The sequence below is a fragment of the Mastomys coucha genome, unplaced genomic scaffold (genome assembly GCF_008632895.1).
Source record: "Mastomys coucha isolate ucsf_1 unplaced genomic scaffold, UCSF_Mcou_1 pScaffold22, whole genome shotgun sequence".
NCBI lineage: Eukaryota > Metazoa > Chordata > Mammalia > Rodentia > Muridae > Mastomys > Mastomys coucha.
The window spans coordinates 25,554,442-25,567,805 of NW_022196905.1; the positions used below are offsets into that span (position 1 = coordinate 25,554,442).

The window sequence follows — 13,364 nt, forward strand, 5'->3', positions numbered from 1 at the left end:
GGGAAGGTGGGCACAGAGCCCCACCCCTAGCTGAGTTAAAGGGGAAGGTGGGCACAGAGCCCCACCCCAGCTGAGGAGCTTCTGGAGCTGATAGCTGTTGGGGGAGAGTGAGTTTCCTGTAAACATTCGACCCCTGTAAGGTTGACTATGCTTCAGTGGAAGGCCACACGCATCTAAGAGTATATGGGCAGCAAAGATTTGACTTCATATGTTAAAAAAAAGAAGGAAGAAGAAAAGAAAAAGGAGGACATTGAGTCAGGTAAGTAGGGATGGGGAGTGGATCAGGGAGGCGTTGCGGGAGGGGTGAATATGGTCAAAATATATTGCATGAAATTCTCAAAGAGCTAAATAAAAATTAATAAATCAAAGCAAGCAAACAATAAATCTTTACTTGCCAAAGTGTTTCTGTTTAGGTCCTCACAAAGCAGGTATTTAAAAACCAAAACAAAACAAAACTTTAAGAGCTGAAGGTGTAGTTCTGTGGCAGAACATGTGCTTAGCATGCACAAGGTCCAGGGTTCAATCCTTAGCACACAAAATAAAATATAAAACCTCAGGAATTGTTAAAAAACAAAACAAACAAACAAAAAAACCAGGGCTAGAAGGCCACTAAGCATAGGACTAGAGCCCAATACCACAGTCTCTGGTCCCCTTTGTCCTATGGTGGGAGCCTGCCTGCACTCAGGCTTCCCTCCCTGTGCAGCACTTAGTTCTGTCCCTGCCTCACTTGCTGTCTTCAAGCCTCCTCTTCTTAATTGCAGACTCCATTTCTGGAATTGCCATCTCATAAAAGGAAGCTAGTCTGCAGAAGCAAACACATAAAAAGGAGATTAATTCATAAATACCGCATTATGATAGAAAATAAAGCCAACTCAAAGGAGCAGAAAGGTTCATTCAGTTTCCCATAAGCCCACAGCGTGTGTTCCTGTGTTTCTGTGTGTGCAGAAACCACAGAATAACTTCAGGAGCTGTGCTCAGGAAAGCAGTCCACCTCAGAGATGGGGTCTTTCATTGGCCTGATGCTCAACAACTAAGTTAGGCTGACTGGCCAGAGAACTCCAGGACCTTCTTGTCTCTGTCTCTCAGCACTGGTACTACAGGAAGAGTACTACATTTTGACATGGGTTCTAAAGAGATCAAACTCAGATCCTCACTTTGTTTTACTGAGTCAATCTACCCCTCCCAGCCCAGCCTAGTCCATAACCATTTTCTGTAGCTACCCAGGGTTTTCCTGAGTTTACTCTGGAAGGATGTGTTGTGCCACTCCAACAGCCTCATGGGAAGTGACAATAACTTTGCCTATTCTAACAAAGTGACCACAGGGTCTACACGGGACTCCTGGGTTTGTGAAACAGGCACAGGATTACCTTTCTTCTTGCTCAAAATTTGCCAATTCTATGAGTCCTGAAATGCAGTTAGTTACCAATACTTTTTTCTCACTTTGGTTCTAAGATATGAAGTAGTTTTTTTTTGGTTTTGGCATGATTTGAAATCGCTACAAATTGTTTACATATGATAATGCAGTGTATTTACTAAGAACAGGCTAAATATGCTCAGGACTTACATATATTACAACTGTAACTAAGCCAGTTAGTTTATATGTAACCTTTTTAAAGATTATTTTAGCTATGTGTGTGTATGTGTCTGTCAGTTGGTATGTGGAAATGAGTACAAATGTTAGGCTTTCTACAACTTTTTGTCTGTTTTGTTTTTTAAGGCAGGGTCTTACTATGTAGTTCTGGCTGTCCTGAAACTCTCTCTGTAGACCAGGCTGGACTTGAACCCACAAAATCTGCCTGCCTCTGCCTCCTGAGTGTTGGGACTAGAGGCGTGTGCCACCACTGCGTGGCTGCACTGTAACTCTTTGTGAAAAGTTACAAGCTGGATGTGGCGGTTCATCTTGTAATTCTAGCACTTGGGAATTTGAAAGAAGAGGGTTTGAAGTTGGAAGCCAGCCTGGACTATACAGCAAGACCCTGTCGTAATAGCAAAACAATTAATAATTTTATACACACACAACAGGGCTGGAGAGGCGGCTCAGGAGTTAGCATACTTGTTGCTCTTCCAGAGGACCTGGGTTTGGTTAACAGGATTCACATAGTGATTCACAATGTTTGTAACTCCAGTTCCAGGAGATCTGATGCATTCTGTACTCCACAGGCACCAGTCATGCACATGGTGTACATACATGCATACAGGCAAAACACACTCATGAACAAAATAAATCTATAATTTCCTCAAAAAATTATACACATATACATGATAAGTGTGGCATAGCTACATATGACTGTATTTTCAGCTCTGTGAAGCTGAGGCAGGAAGCTGGCTTGAGCCTTGGAGTCTGAGACTAGCAGAGGTGGGCAGCATGGCAAAGCAGCTGCTCTTTTCCTCCGAACCCTGCAGCGTCCAAGGCCTACCTCCTCACAGTGTACTTAGCAACAAGATTCTTCCTTCAAGGGCCAGATCTGCTGCACACAGGACATGCTGCCCCGATAACTGGCAGAACAGTTCCTCTTTTCTAGGGTTTAATTCTTCCTCCAATCATCTTAAGTTTCTCAGAACCGGAGGTGCCCTTAAGTGCCTAGTGTGGTGCTGGATTCATGCAGGTGCTTTGCAAGTGTGTCCTGTCCTCTAGCAGGCTCAGCCACGACTATCTCACTGCAGCACTGCACGTGGCCGAGAACAGCTGAGCCAAAAGGAACAAGCCCTCCTAGATACAGCATCAGCAGAGGCCAGCGAGGGCAGCAGAGCCCAAGCTGGCTCAACTCTTGCCAGGCTATGCTGTTGGTGGGAGCGTGATTTGGCAAGATGTGTGAGAATTAAAGATGCACATGCCATCTGTCCCTGCGTTTCTACTTCTAGGAATTAGTCCTCAAAAATGCTTGCAAAGGTAGGAAGTGGTGTGTGTACAATGTTATGTATTTTGAAACAGCAAACAACTGAAAAAAGCCACAAAAAATAAAACACCTGTCTCTGGTGTCTTGTGTGCCAGATGCACAGGCTGCTCAGTCACCCTCAAGACACTGAGCCATCTCCCCCAGCACAGCTTCCAGATGCACAGGCTGCTCAGTCACCCTCAAGACACTGAGACATCTCCCCCAGCACAGCTTCCAGATGCACAGGCTGCTCAGTCACCATCAAGACACTGAGCCATCTCCCCCACCACAGCTTCCAATTTTTAACAAAGGGGAGGGAGTTGGGAAGGTAGCTCAGTGGTAGAATTTCTGCTAAGCATTTATAAAGGCCTGGGTTTCATTCCCATCACTGGAAAAGGGGAAATAATATGCACATCTTCCTGTTCTGCACATCTCTGGAAAATCACACTCAAACTAAAGACTGCATTGACCTGGGAGGAAAGAACTAGAAAAGGAAGAGGAAGACAGTTCACCAGACAGTACACATAGTTAAAAGGTTTTTAAATTGTGTATATGTGTTTGTCTCTCTGTGTATGACATGTGTAAGGGTACAGGGAAGTGGACTCTGTCCCCGGAAGACAGACCCTGCTCTTAACTGCTGAGTCATCTCTCTTTTTGAGTTCTGTCAAAGTGAAAGCCCTAGTGACTCCCCACCAAGAGCAGACACCGCACACTCTGAGTGGATGGGAGAGGAAAGTGAAGCAAGCTCTTTGGATAAGTGGACCACTAACCCAGTGCTGTGGGAACTGGGGTTGTGTGTATATGTGGGTGTAGCTAGCAAAGGGTTTTCACGTCTGCAGCACAGGCTGGAACAGGTTGGGCTGGCTGCAGGCTATAGATGAGTCAAAGGCAGCCACTTTTGAGGTACATCCTTATCCTTTCTTCCCTCTACTCCAAGATGGGTGGGCAATCTTCTGCTTTCACCGTGTCTTACAGGAAAAGTCTGCTCTTCCAGAGCTTCCTCCCTCAGAAGCCATCTGTGCTTATTTGGGGAGATGCTTGGACAAAATGAGAAAACTGCTTAAAGTAAATGAAAATAGGCAGAGTATAAAATGCCGAGAGCAATACAATTCCTGAGGGTGATTTCAGTTTCTGGCTTTCTATCTTTTTTACATTTCCACATGCTCTTTTATTATTAAAAATACCTTTTCTCCCCCAAAGTGGACAGCTACAGTCCTATCCCAAGCCCTTTCTTATCTGGAGAATGCTGGTCAGCACTTCATTCTAATGATCCCTGGGAAGCTGATCAACCCTAATGTCTGACTCTCTCAAGCGGAGGAGACCATGGAGGAGTCAGAGGACCAGCTGCCATCTCTGGCACATGTCAGAGCTAGATAAATGTTTTATTGAATGGGTGGGTAAATGGCAGAATGGATGGATAGATGGGAGGGAGGATAAATGGAGTTGGACTGCTCCCAGAAGCTGTTGCAAATGGTTGGGAGTTGCCTGGCAAGAGCAACAGTTATAGGCCACTGGGAATAGGCCAGTACTTTTTGTTGCCAGGCAATGAGCAGGCTGCTGGTCCTTTCACCCTAGCCTGGGAATGCCCAAGGCCACACTCTCCTCCTCCTCATGGCACAGAAAGATCTCATGATGCTAAGAGGGCAAAGGTTCCCTTCTTGTCATAGATTCCTCTGAGCTCTTGTCCATTTCAGCACGCTCATCACTAGGACTCTCTGGACTGAAGCCTCGCATGATTTCCAGTGCATAAGAATAAACCCCACTCTCACCAGCTTGTCACCAAATAGTAAAACCCCCTCATTTTATTATCAGCTCCTTTTTCTGGAGTCCTGGAGTCCTGAACTAATTTATCAGGCTACATTCTACTTCCTGGTTCTCTCTGGAACAGTCTGGATGTTTGTTTTTTGTTTGTTTATTTTGAGACAGGGTCTTTTTATGTAGCCCTGAAGATCCTGGAACTCCATGTAGACTATGGCCTCAAACCCACAGAGGTCTGCCGGCCTCTCCCTCCCAAGTGCTGGGACTAAAGGCCTGTGCCACCACACCTGGCAGTTAGTCTGGGCTTTTTGTACATTTCACATCACTTCAACACCCCCCCCACCCCGTCACCAGAACCTTTCTATCTTGAAGGTTTGGGTCCCTCTGCTTCATCTTAGATTCTGAGACTAGGTCTAGTTATGCCAACTAGGCTAGCTTCAAATCATGAGGCTCAAGTCACTCTCTGGCCTTAGCTTCCTGAGGAGCTGGGATGGCAGGAACAGCCAGTGCACAGGCTTCCTGCTCATTGCTCAAGGCTGTTTTTAGGTGTCATTCTCTTTTTGCACACCTCTGCTGTTTCCTCATTATGCCGGTTCTTACTGTCTGTCAATGTGTCCCCTGATAAGGCACACAAAACAAACAAGGCAGACTTAAAACTTGCTGTGGGTTTTTTTTTCCCCCTCCCTTATCCCATTCTTAGCTACAATTTTGAGGGCTCCTCTCAGCAGAAGTTTTACCTATGTTTCTCATTGTGTCCCCAGGCTGGATGATGGGCTGGTATATTTTTTTTAATGATTTATTCACTGTAACTGTATGTACATGGTAGTTTTTGCCTGCATGTGTGTCTGAGTGAGAGTGTTACGTCCTCTGGAACTGAGATTACAGACAGCTGTGAGCTGCCATGTAGGTGCTGGGAATTGAACCTGGGTCCTCTGCAAGAGCAGCAAGTGCTCTTAACTACAGGGCCATCTCTCCATCCCTGGTCTGGTATATTCTAAGGACTACAACAATATATATTTGAGTAATGTATGGATCAGAGCCCGTACTTTAACCAGAAGTCCCACTCTACCTGAAACAAAAGTCATGTTTCTGGAAGGTTTGGCAGGCCAAAGGGAAGATGTCCAGAAAGGCCCAGAGTGTGGTGGAGGTATCACACAGGTAGAGAAGAATGTCCTTTAATTCCTGTTATCAAGAAAAGACATAGTATTACTCTTTCTAGACCCACAGACTTCTCGGCAGAGGGCATAAATCATAACTGACAAAGCCAGAGCTCCCAGCAGGCAGGAAGTTGCCTGGGAGGAAAGCGGGGTGAGGCAGTGGGGGCATCTCTGAGAAGGTAACCTGGGCTACCTAATTCTTTTTTTTTTTTTTTTAAAGATTTATTTATTATTATATGTAAGTACACTGTAGCTGTCTTCAGACACACCAGAAGAGGGCGTCAGATCTCATTACAGGTGGTTGTGAGCCACCATGTGGTTGCTGGCATTTGAACTCAGGACCTTCGGAAGAGCAGTCAGTGCTCTTAACCACTGAGCCATCTCTCCAACCCATCTACCTAATTATTCTAAGTCTTAGAGTTTGCTAAGGTAGTTTCACCAAGCTACATTCAATAGTGTCTAAGATCACCTGTAATTCTGATAGTCTTCTACCTGCAGAAAAATGAACCTGAATCTGAACACTGGGCCCAGAGAGATCACCCAGCCTGGTGAAGATTGGAGTGGCAAGCTTGCCATCCCTTGCTCACATTTTAAAGAGCGTCCACAGGACACAGGGTGTCTGCTCATCTGCTTTGCTGATTTTCATACCAACTTGAAAGAGCAGGTTGGGTGGCTCCTGGGCTCTCCATGTTACAGGTAAGGAAACGGAGGCTCAGAGTACTAAGATGATTTGCTCCCACAGCTCCTGGCATGCATGCTTCTGAAACACTTGCTCAATGGCTATTTTCTCACCAGATGGCAAATGCCACGAAGATAGCTCACAGTTGCCTCATTCCAGCTGTCTGTAGTGATTAACACAGCACCCAGGCTCCTTACATGTTCTCTTTCTCTATGTCATCCTCAGGAGAGTTCTAAGTGCCATAAGATGGGTACCATGTCTGCTTCTGCTTGCTGCTTTATCCCCTAGGCTCAGTACAGGACCTGGCACACATTGGAGATCCCTCAGTACAGATTCATGGAATCAATGATTGGTCCAAGGAAAGAGCCTGCCAAGCAGAACTGACGACTAGACCCAGTTCTCAAATCCTCGTGTCTTGTTCTTTTTAGTGTTCTGTAAAGGTTTCCCAGGGAGGAACAAAACCTACCGAAAAGCCTCTTAGCCCACAGGACAGGTAGAAACACAGATTAAATCCAAGGCAGAGGTCAGGGGCAGGGAAGAAACTGCTGTGCCTGTAGCACTGGCAGTCTTCTCAGCCCAGGGCAGCCAGGCTTTAGCTGAAGGTCTCAGCCAGAAGCAGCTGGGTTCAAGAGCAACCTTACCAAGAGAGGCATGTCACTGGGGGTCAACCGACCCCTCTCCCCGAGTTTCTGGGGTGTAGTGCTGGTCCCATCCCCTTGCAAACCACAGTGCTGGAGGATATTGCTGAAGACCTAAGAAAGGCAAAAAGGGCTCTCTCTCATCCACATCCTGCTGAACAAGCACCTAGGATCCCCACCCCACAATTAGAGACAGGTGACCCAAAAACTGCCTTAGAACCTAGAGACAGAGCATCCAATGGGATGGTGGACAGGATCAAATGTAAACCATGTAGGGTTGAAGGTGTGGTTCAGTAACATACTATAGGCCAAGTACATATAAGGCCCTGGGTCCCAGGTTGAGTGTAGAACTGCATACCTTTAATCCTAGCACTCAGAAGGTAGAGGTAGGTGAATCTCTGAGTTCAAAATCAGCCTGGTCTACACAGCCTGTTCTAGGTCATAGTGAGAGCCTCTCTCAAAAAACAAAACCATGAGTTCCATTTTTAGTAACCATACATGGAACATACATATAAAATGTAAACCCCCAAGAATCCTCCATCTATGATTTGACTGAATAGACTCAGCAAATATACATCTGAGAAACACCTTCAGCAATATTTAAGAGGTTTTTTTTAGATTCCTTTATAGATGACTATAGGATAATTTGTATATGTGTGTATGTGTGTGTATGCATGTGTGTGTATATTCCCAAAGCATGCAACCCCTCCTTACAAGTCCAGATATAAAGGACTGAATAAATGAATGCACTGGGGAGAAGCAAGAAGTTACCTATGTAAGGTTCATTTCCATCAGTCTGCCTGCTCCAAACACACACATATACACATATACAAACTACACACACACACACACACACACATTTTTTTTGAGTAGAGTCTCGTGTAGGTCAAGATACCTTTGATCTCACTATGCAGACAAGGATAACCACCTTGAACTCTTAATCTTCCTATTTCTACTTCCCCAATGCAGAAATTATAGACATGAGCTATCACACTCAGTGGTTATCGGAATTTTGTTAAAACAAAAGACAAATCAACAGACTTGAAAGTAGAATCTGTCATAAATCAAGCAAGGCTGAATTGGCAGTGTTACCTGTCTGCCCATCTGTCTTTCCTTCTACTTATTTGTGTGTGTGTTTATAAGGCATGTGTGTGAAAGCCAGGGGACAACTTGTCTCCTTCCACTATGTGGGTGGGTTCTGGGGATTAATCAGGTCCTCAGGCTTGGTGGCAGGCATTTTGACATACTAAGCCATTTTGCCAGGGAATGTGATCTTGATTTTTGTAATTAAAATCTTAATTTTGAAGCTGGGCATGGTGGCATATACCTTTAATCCCAGCCCTTGGGAGACAGAGGCAGGCAGATTTCTGAGTTTGAGGCCAGCCTGGTCTACAGAGTGAGTTCCAGGACAGCCAGGGCTATACAGAGAAACCCTGTCTTGAAAACAAAACAAATAAATAAATAAAAAATAAAAAAACAAAACAAAACCCAAACCCCAAAGCAACCCCCTCCCACAAACACACATAAAACAAACACCAAAAACCAAAAATTTATTTTTGTTTTTTTGAGGTAGGGTCTCATTACGTAGCCTTAGCTTACCTGGGAACTCAAGAAAATCTCCTGCCTTTGGCCCACAAGAGCTGGGACTACAGGCATGAGCCACCCAGCTCCTTTCAGCTTTTGAACATTCCTAATATTTTCTACAATATACATTAATCTTTCACAAAACGGTTTTATAAACCCTCACAGCTCCGATTTGAGAAATATAGGTCTCTGAAAGTAGTAGCCATTGGCTTCTGGAAAAGGAGAAAAAATACAAATCAAACCCTTTGTAATAGGGTCAAATAATCTAGATGTCAGTCTGTTCAAGAATGGCAAAGGGTGCATTGAAAGGCATGTAGCCAAGGGTAGGACAATCTGGGGGATGAGCTCTTCTCTTTTCCCCTCCTCCTTTCCCTTCTCCCTCTCCTGATGCGGACAGAATCTAGGGCTTTGCACATGTTAGGTAAATGGCCTACACTGTGCTACATTTCAAGACGAGTCTGGGAAAGCAATGGAAAGCAAACATTTCTCTCAGGTTCCTCAAGAAAAATCCAAAGACTTTTTCTCCCCCTACCTAGCTTGCTCTCCCCAGGGCAGGGGTAAGAGATGGTACCTGAAGTATGGTGGGAATGGTTTCATCCAGGTCATTATAGTAACTTGGCTGCTGGGTAAATATGTTTCCTAAAAAGAGAAGAGAAAGGGAAGAAGTGGGGAGAGGTCAAGAGGTCAAGGATGGATAGGACATATTCAAATTGTTTATCAGTATGTTCTATGACCTTTCTCCCTTCCTCAACGCACCTGTGAGGAGGATCTAGGATGAGTCTTGGTCTCAGGCCCAGCTAGTACTGAGCGTTGTCCTCATTGAGAAACTTCCCAGGGCTGAGAAAGGAAGCTACTTAGTACCATTTAACTTTTTAAGTACCTTTGAATTATGTAAAACAATGAGCAGCCCTTCAAACCAGCTACTCCTGATGTCCTCAGGGAGTGATCAAACCTGGGTACCATACCACAGCACTAGGTGTGGAACTGGAACTTGCATTATGCAGGAAATTTAGGAACTATGATTCCTTTATTCAATAAACCTACAATAACTCATGATTCTTGCCAAGCCACACTTCAAAGAATGTGAGGAGATGCCAGGGGGAAATGTCTCTGGAAATCTTTGCTTCTGAACTGCTACCATCTCAATCTACCCTCCTGCAAACAGGAGGCGAGAACGACGCACAGAGACGGACTTGGCACGCGTTGGTAGCTGTTGGGTTCAAGATGTTTACGACCCTCTACCTGCTGCTGCATGTGCCTCTTTACAGCATATGGTAGCTAGGACAGGACCTAGTGTTTCTCTGTCCAAATGTCGAGGGAGGGAGGAAGACGAGGGAAGGAATCATAGCTGAAGGACACGACAAAGAAATGCCAGGCTGAAGGCCTGGGATGTCTCATCTCACCATAATTTTTGCCTCTGAGAGGTGGCCAGCTTTGAGCCCCTGTCTCTAAAGAGGTCTGGTTTTTATATAAGTACCAGACAATTTTTAGATTTCAGTCCTATTTGAGAAGGGCAAAGGATGAATTCAAAGAGGTATGGCCAAGGAGTCTTGCTCTCTGCCTCTGTCTTGCTTCTCTCCTGCAGTGTATATGAGTGCCAGAGCGTCTACTACTGACAACCCTGCAGCCCTAGTCCAGGTACAGGGAAGGTTAACATGAAGGGATAAAATGCCAGGTGAGGCTGATGAGTTAGCAAGTAGCTTGGCTTTCACCAGCACAGTCCTAGATGCCATTTACAATTTGATTCCAACAAGCTGAGTTTTTCTAGCCTAGCCTCCTTAGCTCAAGGCTCCTATCTCCCTGTAATCTATGAAGGTGTGCCTGGACCATCTACACCATCCTCCACAGAGGCAAGGAATGTCCTGATCCTCCAGGGCTAGTCTGAACTGACTTTAATACAAAAAGTCCTAAGAAATCAAATCTAGCCCCTGCTGGCACCCAAGACCACCGGCTTCCAGTCCCTGAATCAGAGCCCTCCCTTAGATCTAATCAGAGCCATCCTTAACCTCAGACAACAGCCCTGTCTCTTCTGCCTGAAATGACCTCCCAGAGTTCTTCCCATCTCAAGAACGTGTCACCTCCTCTATGCAGTGCTTCTCAAATAGGCACTCCCAGGGACATGGCATATCCCTCTTGCTATCCTGACCACCCAGGATGAAGAAGACATTCCCTCATGGCCTGCCAGAAAAATGTTGTTTTTTTTTTTTTTCAAAGCACCAAGAATACTCAAATTTGTTCCTCCTTTTTTTCCTTTGGTTTTTTAAAACAAGGTTTCTCTGTGTAATAGCTCTGGCTGTCTTAAAACTTGCTTTGTAGACCAGGATGGCCTCAAACTCACAGAGATCTACCTGCCTCTGCCTTCCAAGTGCTGGGATCAAAGGCATGTGTCACCACTTCCAGCAAGATAACTCCAATTTTACAACCAAAGACCCTTAAGGTCTTCTGAGTCTCTTTTCCTCTTCTTCATCTGATTTCAATGAGAATGATAATTTCTCTTGCTTTTGATCAAAAAACAAAACAACAAAAACCCAAATCACACACACACACACACACACACAAAAACAGGGCCAGAGAGCTGGTTCAGCAGTTAAGAGCACTTGCTACTCATGCAGAGGATTCAAGTTCAGTTCTCAGGGTCTACAGGGTGGCTCATACTCATCTGTAACTGCAGTTTCACAGACCTGATGCCCTCTTTAGGCCTCCATGGGCATCAGGCACACACACAGTGTACATATATGTGTGTGGCAAAACACACACACACACATATATACACACACACGTGACAAGGCTGAAGTGCATGATGTGAAATTCACAGGGAATCAATAAAGTTTTTAAAAAAATACATCTTGAGCCTGGAGAGATGGTTCATTGGTTAAGAGCACTGGTTGCTCTTCCAGAGTACCTATCTGGGTTAGTGTCTCAGGACCCATATACTGTCATCTCACAAGCACTTGTAACTCTAGCTCTAGAGGATCTGCTGTCGTCTTCTGGCCTTTGCAGGCACTACATGAACACATGCACACAGACATTCAGGCAAAGCATCCACATACATACAAAGAAATAAATAAACATTGAAAACTGCGTGTTATTTTAAGGTAGGCCAATCAATTTATCTTAGAATTTTACAGAGGTAAGGAAGAAGCAGGGCATCCTTGGGCTCCCTCTTCCCTGACGAGCCAGGGGGAACAGGAGACACGGCCACACATCACCAACCTATGAAGGAAGCAGGGCCTCATTTTCTCCTGATGCGCAAAAAAGCTTGAGATTGAGGAACCCTGCTTTCAGAAGTTGATTGCTGATAGCCAACACCAATCTTGCCAGTTGATTAAGTAGGAGAGAGAGAGAGAGGACCATGCTTGTCTCCATGGGGCAGCTCACCCTCTCATCTTTTCTTCCTCATCATTCTTACAAGTAATTGCTTTGCCACAGAGTCTTTTTGGTACTGGAAGTGGATGCTGCCCTTGTGCCTTCTATTAAAGGACTTAAAAGAGAGCTGCTCTGAGAGAAAGAGAGAGAGAGAGAAAGAAAGAGAGAGAGAGAGAGAGAGAGAGGGAGGGAGAGAGGGAGAGAGAGAGAGAGAGAGAGAGAGAGAGAGAGAAGTACAGGCTACATCTGCTGCCACACACAGGCTCCAGGAGCCTGGTCTGCACCTTTTTTGGACCAACCACCTTCTAGGAGCCAAAACTGAGATTCTCCTTAATTAAGTCAGTTTAGAATCCTTAGCCTGGTGATTGGAAAATAGCTTTAAAGTACTTGGAGCTAGGCATAGTAGTGTATATCTAACACCCCAGCATTTAGGAGGCAGAGGCAGGACTATGTAGCAACTTCTAGGCTGATCTTGACTACATAGTAAGACCAGTCTCAAAATAAAACAGCAAATCCCCCAAAAACATAAAAGAAAAGCAAAGTATGATGGCCCACATCTGTAATTTCAGCCCTTGTGAGGCAGAGGCAGAAGAGTTCCAGCTTAGGCTTCACATCATTAGTAAGGAAAAAAAAGTAGTAGTCATGGTGTACTGAGCTGGCTGCAAACTAGGGATTTAAGAAGAGGGACTCTCAACTGAAAAAATGCCACCTCCAGAATGGCCTGTGTGTAGGCAAGTCCACAGGACATTCTTGACTGATGTAGGAAGTTCCAGGCAATTGTAGGTGGTACAACCCCTAGGCAGGTGGTACTGGATGGTATAGGAAAGCAGGCTGAGCAAGCCATGGAGAGCAAGCCAGTAAGCAGCACTAAGTTCCTGCCTTCACTTCTTCAATAACAATATACTCTGGTATAGAACTGTAAATTGAATAAATTCTTGCCTCCCTGAGTTACTTTTGGTCATGGTGTTCGTTATAGCAATAGAAATCCAAGACAGGCAGCAAGATGGCTCTGTAGGAAAATGCACCTTTCATCACGTTTAATGGCCTTAGTTTCATGTCTAGGATCGACTTAATGGAAGGATAGAGCCCACTCTTGCACAAAATAAAAGTTTGAAATGTAACTTAAAATTTTTTAAATTAAAAAGAAACAACTTACCAGGCAGTGGTGGCACACGCCTTTAATCCCAGCACTTGGGAGGCAGAGCGGATTTCTGAGTTCGACGCCAGCCTGGTCTACAGAGTGAGTTCCAGGACAGCCAGGGCTACATAGAGAAACCCTGCCTCAAACAAAACAAAACAAAACAAA

The 13,364-nt window shown here is 45.0% G+C and overlaps 1 protein-coding gene across 3 annotated transcripts in view; it reads right to left on the bottom strand.

Annotated features, from left to right (window-relative positions):
- Positions 1–13,364, bottom strand: part of Ascc2 (activating signal cointegrator 1 complex subunit 2) — a 46,821-nt gene that overhangs the window by 18,207 nt on the left and 15,250 nt on the right. For all 3 annotated transcript variants that reach the window (XM_031339976.1, XM_031339975.1, XM_031339977.1), the window contains 4 exons: positions 9,264–9,331; positions 7,112–7,222; positions 5,704–5,816; positions 728–802 (listed from right to left, as the gene is read on the bottom strand). In XM_031339976.1, coding sequence (XP_031195836.1) covers positions 728–802; positions 5,704–5,816; positions 7,112–7,222; positions 9,264–9,331 — 367 coding nt within the window. The remainder of the gene's footprint in view (positions 1–727; positions 803–5,703; positions 5,817–7,111; positions 7,223–9,263; positions 9,332–13,364) is intronic.